At 39.5% G+C, this 24038-nt stretch overlaps 1 protein-coding gene across 1 annotated transcript; it reads right to left on the bottom strand.

Annotated features, from left to right (window-relative positions):
* Window positions 1-470: 470 nt before the first annotated feature.
* Window positions 471-2899, bottom strand: npvf (neuropeptide VF precursor). Its single transcript, XM_067611917.1, has 3 exons — window positions 2416-2899; window positions 988-1364; window positions 471-717 (listed from the first exon to the last, which is right to left on the bottom strand). The coding sequence occupies exons 1-3, from the start codon at window positions 2749-2751 to the stop codon at window positions 654-656; spliced, it is 777 nt and encodes a 258-aa protein (XP_067468018.1). The 5' UTR covers window positions 2752-2899; the 3' UTR covers window positions 471-653.
* Between the last annotated feature and the right edge of the window lie 21139 nt (window positions 2900-24038).

The following is a 24038-nucleotide window of genomic DNA, read 5'->3' on the forward strand; positions in this document are numbered from 1 at the left end:
TTATAGGATGTATAACCAAGTAGAAATAATCATAAAGCCAGAAAATTTTTTATATTAAAATAAAGGACTTGAATAAAGGACTGATTTTGTGGATGTCTCCTTTTAAACGAAAATTAAGGATGTCCTCATTTTAAATGTCTCAGTGTTTGATATTTTAAAATGTATTAGCTGAGTTAAACACCTAAAAACAGTAGAAAAATGCTCTTTAGGTAGTTAAGCATCCTTATCAGCCTCCAACTGTTTCCATGTGGTGTCACAGCTGGATGGAGAGATAGTCTGAGATAGTCGTTGTGGTGTTCAGCTACATTAAACCCTTACAACCTCATTTACTGCTCCAACTGCCAGTCATGTAGTCCACATGAGGCCTACTGTCCATGCATGTGAGACTGGGGTCTAGGTACTTAAAAAAGTGATTAATAAAAAAAAATGTAGGAATCAACATACAACAGTGCAATAAGGACCACAAACCAGTCGCTTGAAACTTTATTAGCATCATTAAAGATATGTTTTCCATCGCAATAATATAACTTCATTTAAAGGGACGATGCCATTTTTAAACATTTGATTCTAAACATTATCTTTACAGTAAAAACACTGCATTGGTATTTACATGCTGTGTTAGACCTCAATGCAGGCTGAGTCTCTTTCATCCTTTAAAGGTTTTCTTCTTGCATCTTCACTTCTTCTGAGCTGGTTGTAAAGTCAAAATCTTCTGCCCTGTTGGAATAAAGAATACACAGTTTGTGTTATTCATAACTAAAAAAATACATGCTTAATACTTCAGACTTTGGTATTACAGAATTAGGACACCAGCCCTGAAATAGACTGGTGCATAGAGAATGGATTGATGGAAAGTCAAGACACAAAACAGACTTTGAGTCACTGTGCTGCCTAAATACATGTTTGTTTTAGCTGCAAACCAAAAAGTTACTGTATCTTTTAGGAAATTTATAATAATGTCAGTCATTATGGGCTAGAGTTTCCTACCAGTGCAAGCCAGTCTTCAATAACTGTGCATTGGCCAGAGTCCTACGAAGGCTCCAGTATGGACTGTTTCTCCCAAATCTCTGAGGCAGCACTGGGCTCAGTGCTTCTCGGGCATCAGGACAGTCTGCACACATTCGAATCACCTCCCAGGACCTCCCAAACCTCTGGGGCATGTTGGGGGTCGAGTTTGGTAACCTGTCGTCGACAGGATCACTTTCCCTTCCAAAGCGCATGGGCATATTGGGGTGCAGATGGGGAGGTTTCGCAGTGGGCGGGTAGAGCTTGATGATGGTTGGGAGGTTGACTTTGCTGGTGGTCGGGCTCACGTGTACGTTGAAGCTCTTGAGATCCAAACTCCTGTGGATTTCATTTTTCGTCTGGGAACAGAAACATGTTGATGTTTAGATCAGTCTAGAAAGATCGTTTTGATGTGTTTTAATAGAGCTGAAATGATTAGATGATTCATTGCTTAGTCAATCAACAGAAAATTAATTGCCATGTATTTTGATTTGATTAACTGATTAATCATTTTAGTCATTTTTAAGCCAAAATGCTCAACTCCATCTCCTCAAATGTGAGGATTCCTTGCTTTTCTTTGTCATGTATGATAGTAAGCTGAATGTTTTTGACTTTCAGACTGTTGATCAGACAAAACAAGCAATTCTAATATGTTACCTTAATCTCTGGGAAATTATAATTGTTCACAGTGTCTGCCAGTTTACAGAAAAAAACAATTCATCAGAAAATAATCAGCAAATTAATCAATAATGTTGATGTTTTACTACTAATATTCCTCTATGAGTTAGGTCACATCATTTTATCTTATTTCATATAACCCTGCAGTAACTGTATGAGGTTCAAATGCATGCAATGTCAAAAAATAGTCAAAAAATGGCATTCATAATATCTTATAGGCCTCTGTGATGTCTTCAAATTGCTTGTTTTGCCTGACTAAGAGTCTGTTAAGATATTCAGTTAACTGTCATATATGAAAAGGAAAAACAGCAAGTCTTCACTTTTGAGACGCTGGCTTTTTTTAAAAAAAAATGGCTGATTAATCAATTAATCGATCATCAAAATAGTTGCAGATTAGTTTCTGATCTAATCGATTAATGGACTAATCATTGCAGCTCTGAAAAACTCCAACGTCTTCAATGCAGGAACATGTAAAAAAAACTCAATAATATATAATATATAATATACACCAAAAATGTGTAAATGTGATATCAATTGCAGTGATAAAACAAATAACTGTGCTCACCAGGTTCAAGAATTATGACAGGTTTTGAACAAATAACATAAAATTTGAATAAATACTGTTGATTATGCCTTCTTTGATCAATATCTTGACAGTTTCAGTACAGAACTCAAAAAAAGTCGAGCAACATAGATTAAATATCTGATATTGGTTCATTAAATGATTCTCACCTGTTGGTTTGGCTGTTTCCTCACAGTGTGTCGTCCGTCATCGCTGCTCAGCAAAGTTTTATCACTGTGAATCGATTTCCCATAGAACTGGGGGTCAGACACCGCCGCCCCGCCAAGACCCCCCAACATCAACAGCACTGACAGTAAGATTGTCATCAACATGTTAACAGCAGCTTCTCTCAGGACAGCCCCAGGACACATGCCTGATTTCCTACAGATCACACTGTCCCCTGTTATTAAAGCCCACGGAAAACATACGTCACCTGTGATAAAGACACCCACACACACACACACACACACACACACACACACATACATCCTCTGCATCAGCCTCATTTAAACCGAACACATTCCTTAAAGAATAATGATCCAGCTCTGGAGAATATATTTGTAAAGCTACGTATGTCCTAATTGGGCTGCTGAATGAAGCAGGAACATCACAGCAAAACAAAAGTACACTACATGGTGTTGAATGGAAACAGTGAATGGCAGCAACACTCATCTTCAATATGTGATACAACTTGTTTTGTCCAAATCTACAGATGTTGTATTTTCTTGTTCCTACAATCTTTACTAATTATATCCAAGATATGTCAATTAGGAACATATTCTTGTCATCATTGATGAGCTGGAAATAGCTAAAGGCTGATGATGATTGATGGAGAAAAACAAAACAACTGGTCTCTTGAAGGGAAAAAAAACATCATACAAGCAGCAGCATCAAGAAGGACATTTATGAAAGATGACGTTTTGCAGTCTTTCATTCAGTTTCTTAGTGATTTAGCTGCAGTTGTTCAATGAATTCATGTCTTTCTTCTACTTTCCTTTAAAACAGTTAAAAGAAAAAACAAACTGTTCAAAGTAAAAATATCTAAAAATCGCCTTTGTAGCCATAATTACAATATATCATTTTAAACTATTTCATCTGAAAGATATTTTTAAACTGGTACTTTAGCATGTTTATTGTTCTTTGCAATGAAATTGTTGCTTGAGGACACTTCCATTACAGTTAAGTTACAGTCTTATCAGTATAAAATTCCTTCTTTGTGTCTTGAGGGCCAGTGTTTTCCTGTTCAGCTGCAGTGGAAGGATTGTAACACAAAGAGAGAATTTGGCACCAGGGAAAAGACTGTAACTGTAAAAATATTCCCTTGATTTAGCAAACTAGGACAGCTGAAGACTCATATTAGCTTCAGATAAACTTTTAAATACATTTGAGAATACATTTGTTCCCACATAAGCAGTAGGAATGATTAAAATTCTGTTTCAATGTTCATATGGGCACCTGACTATTGTTTTAAGACAGACTTGAAAAATTGTGAACTGACAATTTAAAGCAGCCTTTATTGGTTTTATTTGGCCATTTGGGCACAGCAAAACACTGATATGTTCTCAATTTAAAAAATTATGGTGAATGTGTTGTGTTAGCAAACAGTTGTTGCGTTCCCATATTTCTGTCTACATGATGAATGTAAGTCATATGTTAACACTCTTTTTAGCTCTGCTTTGTCTCTACCAACTCCTGAGGAAAACATCTATATATTCTAAATGCTCCACTATGTTCACCAGCTAGTCGCTAGCTGTGGCTGTCTGCTGTCTGATGTTGGACAGTAGGTTTATCAGAGCTTTTTCGCTGAAAACAGTTTCCTGCTGCAGCTGGAAATGAGATTGATGAGAGCACTGAAACTGAACCAAACAGTAAATTTGTGGCCTGTAAAACTAAAATAAGCTGAAACTAGATAAAATGCTCAGGTCAGCTGAGGGTAACTGGAGACTCAAATTTCAGTGAGAGCAACTATTTTCACATTATTGGATCCATCATTGGATCCATTCTTAACATATCAGAAGTATATTGTTATTATTATATATTTTTATATCAATAGTTATCTATCTATCTATCTATCTATCTATCTATCTATCTATCTATCTATCTATCTATCTATCTATCTATCTATCTATGTGATCAGGGACTAGTTGGAAAAATCTTTTGAAAGAGCCCAGAAACAAGCACAACATTGTCCCCTCTCTGTTTGTTAGAACTGCTATTCATCTAGCGAGCTGCATCTAGCAACCGTCGAACAATTCAGCTTTAACAAGTATTTGCAACTTAGCAGCGGCGATGACATCACTCACCATTCCTGCTGCTGAATGTATCGATAGTGTAATTTAGATGCACAAATGACTCACTGGAGCTGCATTTGCATCCAGAGCAGACAGAATGTGAGGAATGCCTACTGAGAGACACAGGGTGATAATGACAACCCGCAGGGAACTTTAATTTGATCCATGCGTCATGACCCTGACATTGTTGCCATTTGCCATGTTGCCATGTCCAGTCCCACCTTTGAGCACACAGAGCATTTAACCTTGCGGTTTGAAGTACCTCAGCGGGAAAGTATCCAAATCGCATCTGGTTTTAGTGATTCAGTATCAACCTTAAGATGTTTTTTATGGCTATGGTTTCAGTCTATCTTTCTATGTTATCATTTACCTCCCACCTCTCCTCAACCCTTCTCTTTGTGCTCTCCCTTGCTGACCCTGGCCCCAGCTTGCAGACTATGGGGTTTGGGATTTACGATCCTGTCTCCAACACTCATCCAGAGTCTTATCCGCAGAGGGCTTCCCTATACCTCAAGCTCTCCCTTTGTTCTTTCACTGGGCTCTCCGAGCACTCCCTCAAAGACCTTGTTCTCCGCCACTGTAATTCTCTCTTCTTAATGTTTTTAATGTGCATCCCTCACCACCCCGGCGGCCTTTTCATCTTTCCATTTTCTTGCTTTCGGCCTCCTCTTCCTCCCTCCCCTCCTCTCTGTTTCTCCCTGCTGTCTATTTGCTTGAAAACTAACAGTGCTTCCTTGACTGAAATACAGCCCAGCTTTTATTTAATAACCCTGCTTTCACATATAATGTATTTCTGACTTATCTTACATTCATGTTCATCTCATATCAGTTGTATATTTTGTATATTAGACATGTTGAATTTCCTGAAATGTTCATCTATCTGTGCTATGATTTAATTTCTTCTGAACTCTAGGAAAACTAATGAAGAATATGCAGGAAAAAACTGGCAGAAAGGCTTAAGATAATACAGGTAAAGGTAGACCCAAAGAAGAGACAGAAACAGGAAGCAGAGAGAAACAGACCGCAGTGACACTGCTGATCCTTGCCTCTCTCACTCTCTATCTCTGGGTCCGGGATCTGGCAGCGTTCCCAGAATTCCTCTCCAGGAGCGGGACACCCTCGGATTCCCGGGATGATTTGTGGGAATGTGCTGTTATCCCCCTGTTGAGCTGATTTATGTGGAGTTTTATCTTCCCCCCCAACTTAGACATCAGTCGGGTCATCATCACAACACTTTACATGCCCGTACACTCAGCAAGGAGACACATTCATCAAGGCCCTTGTGACAGGTTATAGTTTTATCAATGATCAAATCCATTTCTGCAGGATCACTACATTATGATGTATGGGAAGACACGCTGACGCCGGGCAGACAGACACACATGTTCATACTACAGTGTGTGTGGCTGGTGTAATTCTGTGCTGTGTTGTTGATGATGGAGGCACATCTCTCACTCACAATCACAGCCAATAAGAAAGGAGCCAAATGAAAACTTTGAGCCTATCTAAGGTTCAGGAGAAGGACAGGGAGACAGACAGGAAGTAGTCCTTTTATTTCTTTCCACAGAAGGACAAAAAGAGCTTTATGTTAAAGTATTTAACCTGTTACACATGCAGACAGAGCAGGCCCGAGCATTTTTAGGGCTGTAAGCAAAATTTGACAGGCCCCCCACTGAAATCCTCCAAGTGAAAGACAATAAATTATTGTGGTTAGTTTCCGTCTTATGAGTGGTAGTAAAAAAGTACAAAAAGAGGACCATACATGATACTACTTAAAGGATATGCTGCCAATATTCTCTATTTTTTTGTCATTGAAAACGACTCCCATCATGTGTCTCAATATTTTCCAACTTTCTGACCCTGACCTGTCTGTGGCTCTCAGCTCTAAGCTCTTCATTCCTTCTGGTGATTTGAATCTTTAAAAATGGGTCAAATATGTGGTATTTTTCAAAAATGGCTAAATAATTTCATAAAATAGCTGGCAACAGTTAGTTCTTAGCAAATGTTACTCAAACAGGAGCAAATAGTGTGTTTGTTGGTGACTATCTTCAGCTGCTGATTTGATGCCCTAATGAACATTTACATCACCATGATGGTGTATGTGGGATTAACTAAAGAAATACTATAGTACCCATGTTCATCATAATGAAGAATCATGTCAGCCGGTTCTATGGCACAGAGGAATAAGCCAGGTCAGTCTTTGGCTACGCAGACAAAACTTATTAGTAGGATCAATTCACTGCTGATTTGGTCTTTTCATGGAATTTGTTGACACAGTAAGAAAAATATAGAATATCACCTTCAGCCTTTTAATATCCTTTTAATGACAAAAATGAACACAGGGCTTCATATTTCATTGCTGTAGGTAAACACTTACTTATTTCCAATTTGGGGCATTTTGGTTTCTTAGAAAATTTGAAGGATTTCATGCTCCCCTAACCCTTCAGGCACATTAATCCCTCTAAAAGCTTCTTGGATGGTACTCAAGAACATTGCTCTTAGTTTCTGAAAAGCTTTTTGAAGAGAGACATATTTCTTACCTGACAACAGCAGTTTCTAATTTGCTGGTTTGGGGTCTCCCAGAAGGCACATGGGAGGCCTGGATATCTGTGCCTCAGAACAATAAAGAAGCAACCATACTCTATGCCTCTAACTTAACCATTTAACTTAACTTAACCAGTCAACCTTTAATCTATGATACCTTTAGTTGATTTTCCCCTTAGGATATCACTTAAAATAGTTCAGTTCAGTTTTGTCCGCTTTTGTTCAGTCACAGTGATTGATAACAGGAATAGTTCATTTTTGCGTTTATTATTGCATTTTTTTGTTTTGCCCATTTCTTACTTCAAATTTAAAATTTAATTGGTGTTGGTGCTTTGACTTCTGTCACAGCTGGTAGTTCAATTGTAAAACCAGAAGATGGCACTCTAGGTTTGGTTGATCAAATCTGAAGTTTGCAGATTTGTCTTTAGGGGCCTTTTGTCTCTTTCTGTCTCTTGAACTGTATTTTTTTCAATATATGAATCATTAAAGTTTCATTTCAGTTTCAGGCTTTTGTTAGGAGATTAATGTAGTATTTAGTGCAGAATAGCATGAGTTTTAAACAGCACTGTGCATAATGTGGCAAGTGTAATCCACCAGGTGGCACTATAACACACTTCTTCTGTGTTTGCATAGGAGGAGGAGCACAGGTGAAGAGGCGGAGAGTCTGAGGAGAAAGAAGGAGTGTCCCAAAAAAGGGGGAGGTGTTACGATGACTGTTTACAAGGGGAGGCGCCGAATGCACGAGCCTATCAGATGCTAGTAGAAATTCACCAATCAGGGATGGAGAGGAAAAGCCAGGAGAGGCAGGCAGGAAACTGAGCAAATGACCCTTGATGAGAGAGAGGAGGTGGAGGATGGGAAGGAGAAGGGGCCCCTGGAGAGGGGTGTGTGTAAGAAGTGTAGGGTTGGTTGGAGAATATGCCATAGCACATGTTTTGTCTTATGTTTTTATTATAAGATATATTCCTTTTCCCAAACGTAAATGCTAAAGGTCCATTCAAGTGTAAAGAGATAAATAACACACGCATGGCAGAAAAGATGAGCGATTGAGTTGCAGCAATAAAAACCCATTGAGAACCAAATTTACTGCGATGAAAGAAATAGAGAGGTGAGAATGAGAGGGTGAGTGCAGAAATAAGAAAAAACATAAATTTGTAAAACGTGGGGGAAAAAAACACTGTGGAACTTGTCTGATGCTAAGAGATTGACGTGGAGCAAGAGGAGAGAAGATATATTAGAAAATATTTGATGGATTTAGAATTTCAACATATTACTGCTGTTTATGGTGAAAAAAAACAAGTCCCCGTCACTCTTGTTTTCCTTTCTCCTACTTGATTTGAATGTTTACTCGGTCATTTATCTGTTGAGTGAGTTTCATGATCCCTGGGCCCTGGAAACCTCTTAAAACCCTGGTGCATAAATTCCAAAGACACTGGTGTCAATGAGAAGTCAAGCATCTTTTTTTTACACTCCTCCTACAAAATGAAGAGCTGAGTTTTGTAAATAATATTTGTGATGTAACATTGATGGGAGGATGAACTGAGAAAAAAAAACCAAAAGAGAAAAGAAGCAGAAAATGGAGTTAAGAGGCTGAGAAAACGTTGGTTCCCTTACCTCTGGGCCTTCTCTCTGCTCCCAGTTGGGCAGCCAGTTTGGCTGCTGCTCAGCAGGTCAGAGGAGGTCAAAGGTCGCCTTGACACCCACACGGGGAGCTACACTGTGACCTCCAACCCCTCCTCACCATGCAGCTGAACCCTGCACAGCGCCTAAAGCAAAGCAGGGAGAGAAGAAAGCAAGCAAGAGAGAGGAGAGAAGGGGTAACCGCATTTTTGAACACACAAAATCACATTTGTTTTACTCTAAAACATATTTTTAGCCTCGCCCAAGCCATTTATAATTTGCCACGTGGAGAAGTCAGACTACTAAAAATGATCTTTTCGTTTCAAGAATTCAAAAACGGTTGTCTCCTCTGAAGCCATAATGATGGAGATGTGACTGTTCGGCATTATCGCTAATTAAATACATGAGACTTTGATACACAAAGTCAGAGATGGGAAGCATGTGCTGCCTTGATTCATTTACTGCTCATTTTATGTTGGGTGTTAAGGGGGGGTGGGAGGATCTGAAAAAGTATGAGGGGAGAAAACACAATTTGATTTCAAAGAGTTTGCTATTTTTTCTTAGTAATACATGTTTTTCTCCTTTTTCGCTGCGTCTTTGTGCTCTGTTGGCACCAGACAGTTCAAAGAAAAGGGCTCTGCTGCAAACAAAGATTATTCTCATACAGTGCAGGCAACACTTTTCAGTTGCATAATATCAGACCTTGATTAGAATATTAAACTTTATTATGAAAAACTGCATTATTATTGCTATTATTACACAAATACCATGTGAGGGAATCATTAAGAATCTACTGCATACTTTACCTAATTTGTACATAATGAGCTTCCAACAGTCAAACAGCAAATGCTGAGTTTGCTCTCAGTACTTATCAGAGGTTTCCTTTAGTTAGTGAGGCAAAATAAGAACATATAAGGTTAAGTAATGCCAAATGTGAAACAGTACCGTACTATGCATGCTGGAGGGTGTATGTGTTCATGTGTGTATATCACACAAAACCCTTAATTAAATCAAAGCAGATATAACAGCCCTCTAAAAGTCGTTCATTCAAAAAAAAAAGGGCTTTAAGTATTGAAGTGCTTGTAGCACTTAGCTGTGTACAGTTACAGTATCAGCACTCATGTTTCACTTCCAGGAAGCTTTCAACCTCTGATGCGTTAACCTCCATAAATTAAGACTGTAGTTGTGCTATATTAAGTGTGCTGTTATGCGTAGTTATATCTCCTCCTCTTTGCAGTTACTTGTTTGATGTGTTATATTTTGTTTGATGAAATATATTTCTGAAATAATCTTAAAAATTCTTTGAAAATATTCAGATTTAAAACAATTGCAATGATTGTGTGATTAATTTAAAATCATTTTACATTGATAAAATCCTGTCCAATTTTAGAAGTTTGATGAAATTCATAACCTTTTTATAAAAGTCAATAATAATAAGAGCAGTAAAATAAAATATCAGTTTAAACAGTGGCATTTTAAAACAATTGCAATTTAGACAAACCATTTTCTGTAAGATTTCCCTCAATGTTTAGAGATGATTAGCCAGCTGTTTGATAACAGACACAACAACTGTCCACTTTTCCTCTGTATATACCTATTTAAAATATTTACATATATAATATTTGTATATTATAACTCTCCACTGTCTATCACTGTATATATTGGAAGATAAAGCATCACTTATGTTGTAGCACTTACACTCCTGCACTCATCTGTAAATAATAGTATATTCACTTCTGGTTGGATGCTGACTGCACTTCACTGGCTTTGTACCAATACTCTGCACGATGATAATAAAGTTGAATCTAATCTAATGAAATCTAATATAAACAATGCCACTTGTCAGTCTAGTGACAAGTGATAAACAGCATCCAAGAACTTTAAAGTGAAGGCAGATTGTCTGTACTGTATTAAACATCCTCATAGTCCAACATGAAAGAAATTCTTCTGTCTTGCAAAATAAAGCAAAGCAAGACTTCTCTTAAAGAAGGCAGGTTTGACTCTTAGATTTTTAATAAATGTGTTTAAGGGCCCTGTTATAAATCCAAACATCTTTGAGAGCTCAAGTAACAAGAATGCACAGAGTTGCGTTTACAATGTCATTCGTTATTGTAGTAGTGGGACATGAGACAGACTGAATAGAGAGGAAGGCCTCAAGATGTAGCTTTAATAACTCCAAAGTTTTAGACATAACTTGCATGCAGCACAGTAATTGTGAAGATCATTTGAATCCTGTTTGCTTAATCATAATATATGAGCTTCAGAAATTAAAATAGTTCAGTTAAAAACACATGAAATGCTATCTATGCAGGCCTTCCTTAGAAGTCAATGTTGAGGGGAAACATTAAAATCACAACAGAAAATTTGGGATTTCTGGCTTCAATAAAAATAGGAAGTCTCTATTTTCAAAGAGCTCCCCAGGTTGATAAATGGGATTGAGTTAGAAAAGAATTATTGACATAATCAGTTAGGGATCAGGTTTTTTAAAAACTTTGAAAAGTTACATAAGTACCAGTAATTCAAAAGAAATAAGATGTTAATTCTTACAGATGTGCATCTGTCTGAAAGCAGTCCAGTAAGAAAGAACATGCTTTATTCATTAGTTTAAACAGGAAAATCAAGGACTAATTACAATGTATTTTTATAATACTTGCTGTACTGTGGATTAACAAAGCTTAAAAAAGTTAAATGTACTTTAATTTCAATACTAATTCTATATCATTATGTAATTTATCACTATAATCCTCACCTCTTTTTAAGAGGAAAACCAGTAAATAGCTTTGAAACAGAAGAGAAAATGTATTAAGTTTGACAAATCAGAATAAGTGGTGGACACCTACTTTAAAACTGCACTCAAGTACATTATTGATATTGCAGTTTCCAGTGTGTATGCGCACGCTCAGTATACAGTTGCTTGTGTGGCCGCTTACGTGTGAACAAAATACTGTTATTCTCTGATGGTTTGTGAGGGTTCTGCTGTAAAAGCATCCCCACTTTTCCCTCATTTCCCCTCCCTTTCCCACTCTCTCCTCATGCCATTCCCGGCAGCTAGAGTTGGAGTATATTAGTGTGTGTGTGCGTGTGTGTATGTGCGCGTACTGTATCTCTCACATAGAAGGGAACTTAATCTGGACCATAGCTTTCAGCGAGGCCTGTACGATCCCCAGAGTTTTGAAAGAAGACAGAATTAAAGAGAGGGAGGCAGAGAGAGAAAGAGAGAGAGAGTCCAATTTGACCTCAGTAGAGCTTTTCACACTCACATGCACACACACACACACACACACACACACGCACACTGTGCAGTGCTGCACTGAGTGGTAGGGACAGCTGTGGGATAGTGACATCATCTTTAGTTGCCTGCTGGTGTATTTGATCTGGGCTGAGGGAAAGATTGAAACTGAAACGCCAGACTGCTCTCCGGACCCACATCCCCTACCAGAAAAAAAACACGTATAAGTGTGTATACGGGTGCGTGTGTGCTTGCATGCGCCGCTGTATGTGTGCGTGAAGGTTTAAGAGCACCAATAAAACCACAACACTGAGCCATACTCCTCTTTCTCTCTCTCTCTGTCTGTCCCTCGTTGTCTCTCTCCCTGCCTGCCTCCCCACTGATTGATGCGTTGTATATATTCCTCGTGGTAATCAGATCCTTTTCTTCCAGAGGTTGTTGTAAATACAGGCTGCTGAAGTGCCAGCCTGCCAGACAGACAGGCTGACTGTCTCTGGTGGGGATTTAGCCACGCTCCGAGCCCTGGCACTGCACTGTGGAGGCCCCCGAAGGCATGAAGGAACACATGATGCCCCGCCATGACGAGATCAGTCCACGGCACGCTAGTCATTTGTTTGTGTGTGTGTGTATGTGTGTGTGAAAGAGGGGTCATCCAAGGTCTGTGTTAGCATGGATGTGTAGATTCATTAGACATCTGACTTGATTTGAGCAGTAAATTAGCTGTTACATGGAAATGAGCGAGCACAGAGGTGATGCCATGATGTGACTTTTTGCGGTTCGGTGAAGATGACAACACAAGAGGGAGCACACACACACACACACACAAATACACACACACACACACTCACGCATGTCATACAATTTGAATGGCATCCTTCTCTCTCTCAGCCGACAGATACCTACACAGTCACATCACCACTATAATCTTCCAGAGCCTTCACCACCTAAACCATCCACTATTACTCTCAGCATATGAGAATATGCAGCCAAACCAGCTAGCAGGAGATCTGTATGTGTGTGTGTGTGTGTGTGTGTGTGTGTGTGTGTGTGTGTGTATGTGTGTGTGTGTTTATGTGTGGTTTCAGACATTGGTCTGAGCATGGGAAAAAGTGCTGCTTTAAACAGCCAAACAAGCAACCACTACCACAAATACTAAATTCCACAAAACCCCTTAAACAAAACAACATGTTTAGGCTGTCATGCACAAATACTCACACACAGAACAAGTATGCTAATAGTATGTACTAATGACCTGAATTAATTAGATTTGAAAACATATTTTATGTTTCATATATAGGAAGAACAGCATGATAAGTCGAATTATACAATAAAGTTGAGCCAAATTATTAAGTCACATTGTCTTTATTATCATCATTAACTACATATCTTGCTTTAACAACGTTTGATGCACCTTTGTATTTCTGCAAACTATATGATTATTTGGTAAGAACCAACCAACTCAAGATCCACTTACTAGCTTTTCTGGATATTTCAATCATATCACATGGTCTTCTTCAGTGGGACTTCTTGTCTGCGATGAAAAACTAAAAGTGCGATGGATGAAATCTTAACAACTACTGTAGTGAACTTGCATTGGAACAGATCAATATCCTCAAGAAGCGAACAAATTCCATGCACTGAAGATATATATTTTTATTCAGGTTAAAAAAAATTGATAAGAGCATATTGACTGATCATTAAAATATATATATATATATATAAACACATGCCATAATCATACATTTTTCATATAATTGTGGTATGATATGATGATATGTGCTGAGTGGGACATTTTACAGTTGAACATTAAACTTGTCAAAAAAAACCTGAAATACTAACAGCTACATTTTAAACAGTAAATTTCACCAGGAATTAAAGTAGTATCAGTAACAACTATAAGCAATAACTTAAATTCAGCAAAAAACATTAAAGTTGACATAAGAAATGTGAACCTGCAGCTTATAAAACTTAATAATACAATTTATCATAGTATATGACTATAACAAACATTAAATTAAGTAGGGTGTGGTGTGGGCAAGCCTGAATTATGAACATATCTTTGGCATTTGTATACTGCAATTTCTTTCACTTATAAACCAACACATACGCTGGTATATTGTACACTACATGGCAAAAGGTATGTTGGAAAACATGACTTGCGTGCAAACATGCCTGTCCTTAACATAACTGAGCACCTTTAGGATGAATTGGAACATCTGCCGCAATCAGATCTTATCACCCAACATCACAAATGCTCTCATGCCTGAATTTTCCAGGGTTCCACAATTGCGTCGAGAACCTTAACAGAGGAGTGGCGGCTGATATAGGAGCAGATTAATGTACATAGTTTTAGAATGAGATGTTCAACAATCACACGTCCACATACTTTGTTCAAGTGACATAGTTTTGGCCACGTAGGGAATTTGGGATAGGCTAAAATCAACAAATAATATCTGTATGGCTGAGGTATCAGGCTTTACTTATAACATACATTTATATATGTTTATTTTGCTTAGAGGCAATAGTGTTTCTTCACTGTCATGCCAATTAAGCACATTTGAAGTGAACTGACACATTGAGACACAAGAGTGAGAGAGAGACAAAGAAATAGAGAGAGAGAGAGAGGCTAGTGAAAGTGAGCAGAGGGCTACCACCCACCGGAGCAGACAGCGCACAGTGTCTCACTCTGCAGAAAGTCAGCATAGACACAAAAGGTATAAAAGCCATCTGGGCTAGGCGGCTACGCTACATCCAGAGACAATAGGGCCGCATTCACGCTGCCCAGCCCAGCCAGGGCCATCTGCTCTTGGTGAGAGTGAGTGGGAGAGGGGACCCCTTTACCTCCAGGACCCCCGGAGGTCCCAAAGTACAACAGGAAAGATGCTAGTCTGAGATCTGCATAATATTAGGAATATGAAAATATGAATGTAGATGAGCCACTTAACAAAACATGAGCTAACACAGCAGACGTGGTGACTGAATCAGGCGTGTGAGGCTGCGTAAGCCTCCTACATTGGGAACGAGAACAAGTGTGGTGTTTTTCTGAGCAACAATGGTGAAAGGCGAGCAACTGTTACAACAGCGGGGGAGAAGAAGGCAGAAAGGGAGTGCGGATGCATGCAAACATCTATACATACAGCATGCAAGCACAGATGCACAAACACTAGAATGAACTCATGCAACATAACAGTGGTCATTCATCATGTAGTGGAAAAAAGAGACAAAGAGAGGCGTGAGAGAAAAATAAGGAGACACTGAGTGGAGAGGCTTGGTGATATTTGTTTCATCACGTCTGTAACTGCTTCGTAATCGTGTTATAGATTTATGGAGATATGGGTGTCTCTCAAGCTCTCTCGAGACCAGTCTATACTTTAGCATGGTGAATATTCATGCAATGAAGTAATGTCATGCCATAGCAGCCAGAGACAAAGAGCATCTAAAGAATCTAAATTTGGGATGAGCAACTAAGGCATTAAACTCACAAGGCAGCAAACCCACACCGACACACATATGTATGCAAACAGATATATAGAGGAGGCTACTGTACATGCCACACATGCACATTACAAACATGCAATCATGCAATCCATGAGCACACATACCATCCATTCTTAAGCATCAAACCAGGGGATTTCCCATTCAAATATTATATCTCGGCCTTATTACTCAATAAGCCTCTTTGAAAGAAAACACACTGTGAGAGTTTTATGCTTATGAACACTGACACTGAGCTTTAAGCCTTTAAGCTCAACATCACAGTAGACTGGACACTCTAATCACAAAGTAGTCACTGTTGAAATATGTTACAAGCCAGTGTGTGGGTAGCTTTATGTGCGGTTTTAAAGAGCAAGAATGATCTCATGTCATCCTCTTATTAGATGATCCAATAAGAGTGATTATTTTATCACATATTTAAATTCTGTAATAGTCCCAAAAGGTTCCCTTAAAGCAGATCTAGTCAATATTTTTTTTATGTTGTCAATGGAATAAATGACTATATATTATTATTGAAAGAGGTTGCTCCTGACAAACCTACAGAAAATTATCAACAGACTCTGCAATTGCCCTCCCTTTTCTTTTAGCATCTTTCAGCTAAAATAATCATTGTTTTGGTTTTATGGCCCATAACTTTACTGTTTTGGTTCATTCTCACAGCGCTCATCTGCACCATTTTCAGCTACAGGCAGCAGCTCTTTTTATTGAAAAACTCCCGCTAAATGCCCAGCATCAAATGGCAGACAGAGTTAGCGGTTAGCCGGTTAACATAGTGGAGCATTTAGCAGCTTACAGTAAGAGACAGAATTTTCCTTCAAATTGTGATGGAGACCAAAACAGAGCTAAAAGGAATGTGAATATTGGACTTACATTTGCCATGTGGCCACAAAAACGACTCCAAATGAATGCTAATGTTGCTCCGTGTCTGCTGAATGTGTCAATGCTAGCCTACTGTTTGCTAAGACAAGGATCAAAGATTGCAGATTTAACATAAACAGCTGACTGTTTTATAGATTCTTGTCATTTTCAGTCTGTGTTTTTATGTGCTTTACCATCTGTGTCAAAAGACACGACAATCTTGTCCTCATTGAACTTGTAGACCAACACTTGCCTGTCATCAGCAGCTATTGTTTAACCATATCAGACACAAAGACAACATGTCAGCGTTTGCTCTTTGCAGCTTCTTTTATTTCAGTGTCAACACTGTCAGCTCAAAGCTTTTGTGTATCCACACTTTACTGTCACTGATTGTTTACACTTGGTGATTTGCGCAGACAGGTTAGCAATTTTTTTTTAGCCCTGAGTTGAAAGTGATTTAGTGAGGATTGTATACTTATTAAGGTGTGAAGGTGTGAGTGTGAATGCATGCAACTGTTTATCCATCCATCTTTAATTTTATGAGCGAGCACCTCAAACGCAGACAGGGAAACACCTGAGTTAGCTCAAAGGTTCGCAACGTCAAACCAGCCACTGATGAGAGATCCCGACTCAAAATTTATGTCTCACACTAATGAACGGTTTTGTTCTCAAAGACAACCAGCGACAGAAAATGTGGAAGTCCCCCTCAGCTGCTGACAGACACTTGTCAGAGGCCTCAGATTAATGAAGGAGTCTCTCAGTCAGCCGACTCCCAAAGGCCGACACAGCTCACCCGCAGGGTTTAGGTGGCCTTTAAGTGGTTAGAGGTTATATATGAGCATAGGAACTGTTTTAGATAACAAACACATGCATAATGGCAAATAAGCTTTATTATATTTAAAATAAAACATGTTTGTCCAGATCAACAAATAAAATAGACTTCCACCAGTCACAGCTGATGTTAGGTTATCTTTATGCCTTTGTGTTTATTGGGTAATAAATTATTCTGCATGCAGGAGAATTTTTGCTATACTGAATATTACACCTAGAGTGCATCATATCTCTATCTTTAATGTTCTGATGTGATGAAGAAGAGCACAGCTTAGTGGAGGAAAGAGGTAGGAAGGATTTAGTGTCTGATTACATTTCATTTCATTTTCTGAGGCATTTTTGCTGGCATACATCATCAAACAAGTGATGAGGGCAGCAGTACGCAAAGTCCTAGATCACATTTATATGTAATGTGTGTTGAAATTACAAGTCCTAGTCTTTTCCCAGTGTAACGTCAAAACCAGTGTTTATTTGGGCGTGTTGTGTATTTCCAGCCACTACTGAACTGATAAGTCGTGTCTTGGCTCAGATTAACCTCTGCATTTTAAATCACCTGCAAGTGATTTATTCAACAGTCATAGTGCACTATTGTTGCCAGCGAGTCTGCAGTTTCATTTTGTCTGTGAAATTGAATGTAGGAGAATTCTTCTTAACTTCACCAGTACAAAAACACCTACAACTCCTTACTGGGAGACAATGGGAAGGACTGAATTTGCAAACTGTATTTCATTTGAAAGAGGCTTTGTGCAATCTGAAAACAGTGGCCAAAAAATCCTGGTTTCCTTACCCAATGACTAAATGAATCCTCAACGTTAGACTGTTGAGATGTAATTGCTTGCTAGTTAGATGTACATTCATTCAAAAAGTCTCTCCTCTCCTTCCATCAGTTTTACTCAGTATTTCATGTGTGTGTGTGTGTGTGTGTGTGTGTGTGTACCTGAAGGGCAGAAAGGGGTTCTGTGACAGGCTTTGACAGGTACGGCATGGTGGCACACCTCTCAGCTGTCAAAAAAACAGACAAACGACGGAAACCGCAGATAAAGAGGCAAGGAGAGTGACTGACCGATAGCAAAGAAGATTGAGATGAAATTACTGAGAGACAAAGCATTAAAATAATTAATCATCTCTAGTCACTCCCCATATTCATCTTTCTGCTCCACCCTTCTTCTCATTCATTTACCTTATAATTTCTCACTTAGTTCTCTCCTCTCTCAGCTCCAGGCCCTCAGCCGGATGAATTGTAAAACTGCACCACCCGCTCTCTTAGCACGGGCAAATCCAAAAACACTTCAAATGCTCTGCAAACTTGCCTGAGCATGAGCCAAGGTGATCGGTGTGTGCAAAGAGCTGCTGCCAAGTATGAACTTGCAGTCAGAGGAAGATATACAGGCTCAAGAGTCAAGCAGGAGGAGAGGTTATGAACAATTTTGGAAAAAGAAATGCGAAGAAACAGACAAAGAGAGCATTCAGGGAGTAGGTAAGAAAGAGAGGGCGATTTTGTGTGTGTTTGTGTATTTCCTTGGTGAATGGCTGTTGACGGTTTAGCTGGAATGTGCTGTCAGGGCCTGTCACCTTGACAACCAGGCCTGTATTTCACTCACTTGCTAAAGAGAGAGAGAGACCAAGAGAGGCCCCTGGCTTCTAACCCCCTGTCAAACCCATGTATATACACACGCACACACACACACACACACACACACACTCTCTCTCTCTCTCTCTCTTTCTCTCTCTCTCACACACACTTAGCAAATTCATCCTCTCTATTCATTTAACTCACCCAGCTAGCAATTCATTTCACAGAAGTCACATAACCTGTTTACATCGTTCTGACACCCTCCTCTGTCTGCGAGTCTTGTTTGAGAGCAGTAGGCTCACCTGGCATGTAAGGTGAAAACAGCAAGTACATAAGGTCATGGGAATCAGTGTGTTTTTCTGTGTGTGTTTGTGTGTTGTGCAGCGCACAGGTGTGTTTGGCCTTATCTGTGTGAAAGCACGTGAGCGTGTTGCCCGGCTGAACCATTTTCAGATCTGTCACCATAAGTCAGCAGAAAGAAGTCGAGATCAGAGCAGCAGCCACAACAACGTCACTGCGCACAAAAGACAGGACGGACAGATGAATGAGAAAGGGATGCACTGAAAAGTAGACGAGTGCACAGCTTGAAAGATGGATGGTCTAATGGATGGATGATTTAAGTGACAAGAGAAATGACAGATGTTGCCGGATAAATGGATGGATTGACAGATAGATGGAAGGGCAGACAGATGAATAGAGACACAAAGTGACAAAAAAAGGGGGAAGATACGTCAAAGGAAAATTAAAGCAACAGATAGTTTGTCTCTCAGGCAACAGCTGAAAGAAAACATGGTGTTTAGCCAATGAGTGACGAAAACAATGACCACAAAATCTGACTAATTCCACTGAAAATGATTTATTTTTACACGTCTGAGAGTACTTTATGGCTCAACCTGAAGCCTGAAGTGTTGACAGCCTTTAAAGTAATGAGAACCAGCATCTAAACTAGTTCAAAACCCTGACTCTCTGTCAGAGAGTGGACTTCCGATTTCTTCCGCTTGACTGGACGGGCAGAAAGAAGGGATGGGATGGGGTGGTGGGGGTTGGGGTGGCTGGCATTCCCCTGCTTCCTCTCAATAGAGCCATCTATTTCTGAAAAGGGTAGATTCCCTCTCTCCCTGCTTCACCCCATCACATCTATTAATGCTGCTGAAAGGCGGGACGAGAGAGAAAACGCAGAGCTCTCAGTGGCACACACACACACACACACACGCACTTCCCATCAAACACACACACACAAGGGAGAAGACGGGTGGGGAAGTTTGACTAATACATCTGTACTTCATAATTATGTTGTGTGGCTCCAACCCTCAGTGCCTTGCTGTGAGTGTTGACGTCTTGCTATTTATGTCCCTGGAGTTGCTTGCTTGTTTTTGCTTTTGTCTGGGTTTACTGTCTTCTGTCATTTGAGACAAACTGTCTTGTAAAGGCCTTAATATCAGTCAGTTGTAGTGCATATGTATTGTGAATCACACCAAACACAGGCAACAAGCAGTACTTATTTGGCTTGTAACTGTCAGTACTTATGATCATTTAGATTTCATATCCACAAAAAAATAAATTCTACCCATAAATATCATTAAGGGCCAGCTCCAGTATGACAGAAAGGTTAGTTTTTACATCATTGCAGATTTTCTTCCAGTGCAAGTCCTTCCAAATTGTTTATCTAAAAATCTGATTTAATCAACCATTTAAGTTCACACACAATTATGCTGGATTTATAGTTGAAGTTTTACTGAAGTTAGTCTTTTTTTTGTCCGCAGCATACATAACTGCTCTGTAAACCATTGGTCCTGTGTTCTCCTTTGAGAAAAGGGAGAAATTAATATTTTAAATTCTTTGATTTCATGACGGTGCCCCCTAGTTTTACATGACTTCGATGAAATACTGTTCTGTTATCTGCTTACGTAACTGGAGTTATATTTCAATATAGCAAATCAAACCTTACATGAAGAGATAAAATAGCGTTCAATCATAGGCAGAGCAGACGGTCACACTGAGCCTGATAGCACCCTGCTACGCAACCACAGACTCTGAACAACAACCCACTTCAGTTTTCTAACTTACAAACATGAACACACGTCATATCCTGCATCTTAACTTGTTGAACCTTAACTAGCTCATGTACCTGAAAATGTCACTTTGGTCCGGTTAGATGCTGGTTTGGTGATAACTCTTCAAAATCCCTCTTAGCGACACACTGTCAGTCTATGTCTTGTAGCTACAGCAGTTTGTTTACGCACGTCCCCAGTTGGCTGAGACAAATAGGAGCATTTCTTATATTTCCCCAAAGACCTTTTTTCTCCCCACCCATTTAGAAAACATGTTGAGATTATTTTTGACTGCAAAGACGGATGATTAAATGTGATTTCAGTCAGACTTTACCGGCTATGGAGCAGAACACATAGCTGTTGTAGATATGCTGTGGCTGACGTGCACGTCCTCAAAAACTGAACTACATGCAGTTATGGAGATACAAAAACTGCAGAGATAGCAAGAACTGCGATTTTATATGAAACAGTGAGTAGAACTTCAATCAAAATATCAATATTTATAGACTGCTTTATTAGCTGTGGCTCAGGAGGTGAAGAAGGTCATCCATTAATCACAGGGTAGGCGGTTCTATCCCCAGCTTCTCCTGTCCACATGTTGATGTGTTCTTGGGCAAGACAACTAATCCCAAATTGCTCTTGATGGTCAGGCCAGCACCTCTGCTTGCTGCTATTGGTGTGTGAGGCTAATTGTAAAGTGATTTGGATAAAAACACTACAGTATATAAATGGAGCTGTTTACTCTTTAGTAGCTGAATTAAACATTTCAATTGCTGTTTTCCACAAAAAAAAAAGTGGGAGATGTAATTTTGAAAATCCTTAAAAAACAACTTAAGAGTTAAAGAATCAAAATTGTTTTGTAATATTTATTTCATATATGACATTTGTGCTTGAATAGGAGTGAAGAGGCCTGAAAAGTTATACTTTACCTGCATGCATGTAAAAACTGTCACAACAAAGCTCTAATATAGAGGGTGTGCTGCAAAATAAAGTAACTGTAGTCAATAAAATCTCCTTAACAAAGGCAAACAGCAGTAACATCTATACTTTAAAGGTCATAATTCACTGGAAATTATTAAAGTCTTTCTCTTATTTGTTATTATGCACTATTAAATGATAGGAACTCTATTTCTGTCCCATCAAAACTATTGTGGGAGAAATTAAGTTTTACGGCACAGTTACAGTTTATGCTCTTTGGCGGTAGATCTCTATAACTCTGATTTACTGTTTGTTTAGAAATATTGTGTAAAAACAGATTAATTTTCCTTTGATGTTGTGCATCACTATTATAGCTGCAGCAATAATTTTGGAATCTGAAGACAGAGAGAAACATATTTTGGCTTTCTAGTTGTTGAGAGATGTGGAACAGCAAAGACTTTTCACTTGTCAGTCAGTGAGTTTGATGTTGAAATTGTAACAAATGTACATTTGCAAATAATCATCCTCCTCCTTCTTCTTCTTTTCTTCACACACAAATGAGCATGACTGTACACACACACACACACACAAAACAGACGCACACACACCACACCCAGAGACTTGTTGAATCGTGCGGTTATAGTGAAGCTTTGTGAGTTTCTCTCATGTCACTCTGCACCTCACAGCTGTGGGACAAGAGGTGATGAAAACTTAAAAGTACAGTAGAACCTGGCGCACACACTCACAAAGACACACACACTCACAAACACACACACACACACACACACTTACAAACCAGCACCTACACGCAGTGTACGTATACACAAGCTCAAGTTTGTGCACTCTTTGACACATGTCCGCTGACCCTTCAGTCTCCTACACACACACACACTTAAGTGTCTTATTCATTAATCTTCATTTCAACACACACTCTGGCCGCCGTCAGCACATATGCTCCCAACAATCACTTGGCACTGTGCAGTCTCTCTCTCTCCCACACCCACGCACACACGTGGACACACACACATAAACAAGCTCTCAGCGGGTGAGATCTGATTGCTGACACTGATATCAGGTCCCCTCCTGCTGCTGAGCTGTCCATCTGGCTGCCCGATGAGAAGACAGAGTGAGGTCCTCACAGCGGGGCTCCTGTCACTGTGCATTAAGAGAAGGCTGAAGGGAGATCTGAACTGACATACAGGATAATATTGGCATCAACAGAATCCTTTGGTGCCGGTATCACATCGGGTTTACAGTGGAACCTGATGACATCTGAGGTGACCAGGTCGAGTCGTTTCGAGGGCACGGCGTTCCCTGATGATCCAACTGATCTTTTCCTGGATTTTGCATGAGTTTGGGTCAGTTCCAGGGGACAAATCCACGTGGTGTAGATCTGTGTGAGCTATTAGTGGATAAACTTTGAGAAGCTGGGACGCCCTACTTCCAGACTTTATGTCCAAAACTACATTTGACAAAAAGTGTTAGTTTATTCTCCTCCATCTTATTTCTATGGTCTGATCAGTGAGTTTGCTGAATCAAATCCAGACCTCATAAACAATATCATGTCGGTTGAAAATCACGTAGTCCACATAGATGAAGTGCCAATCCACTCAATTTTTACAATGTTGTTTACAAAGATCCCTAAAAAGTGGGAGTCCGGCGTTCATTAGAATCCTGTTTCTAGCAGGGATGACTGAATCCAGTCCTCTCGTAGCCTGTGATTCACTACAACAGAGACAAATAAACTCCAAGCTTGTGTTTGGCCAAGCAAATCAGTACTGTTGAACGATTCAATCCCACCGTTTATTATGGTTTTTACGCCATGCATTCCAAATGAAGCCCTGAGCACGAACAGGCATGTCGGAAAAACCAGGCACTTATGCTTTGTATATTTCTTTCTCTCCCACTTTCTGTCTGTAGCTCCTTCAATAAGTCCCTTGTTCTGAAAGATGAATTTAACTTCCTTATTGTAATACTGTAATAAATGCAAACAATGCTTTCAAAATGTTAGAAAAACTGTACCCCCTGTTTTAACATCGCTGGCTGTTCATTCACAAATTGTACTGAACAGAGAGGGCTGTGTGGGGTGTAGTATTTTACGCTGGTGTCCCCAGCTGTGACTTGGCTGTCAGCGAGACATTTCGGTTGCTGGCTGGGGGCGACAGGAAGGTTTAGGTGTTGTAATCAAACTCCCTCTATTCCCCCCAGGCTCGTTACAACCCTCAAATTCTGCACTAATTGGCCAGCGAGTCACATGGCAGCCAGGGACCCTGTCTGCCCGGAAACCCCCAGAGAGAGACGAGCGAGAGCGGTTTTATTATTTTCAATTTGTAGCAATATATAACCTTTAAGTTGATTTTCTGGGCTTCTTCTAAAGCGTGCG

The sequence above is a fragment of the Thunnus thynnus genome, chromosome 15, assembly GCF_963924715.1.
Source record: "Thunnus thynnus chromosome 15, fThuThy2.1, whole genome shotgun sequence".
Lineage (NCBI taxonomy): Eukaryota > Metazoa > Chordata > Actinopteri > Scombriformes > Scombridae > Thunnus > Thunnus thynnus.

Bases quoted from the DNA above. Each gene is read 5' to 3' on its own strand.
- npvf (XM_067611917.1), bottom strand. From the start codon at position 2,751: ATGAGGCTGATGCAGAGGATGTATGTGTGTGTGTGTGTGTGTGTGTGT. The intron at 1,365-2,415 runs GTGAGAATCATT...TTCTGTTCCCAG, and splicing joins GGAAACAGCCAAACCAACAG to ACGAAAAATGAAATCCACAG. The intron at 718-987 runs GTAGGAAACTCT...TTATTCCAACAG, and splicing joins TTGAAGACTGGCTTGCACTG to GGCAGAAGATTTTGACTTTA.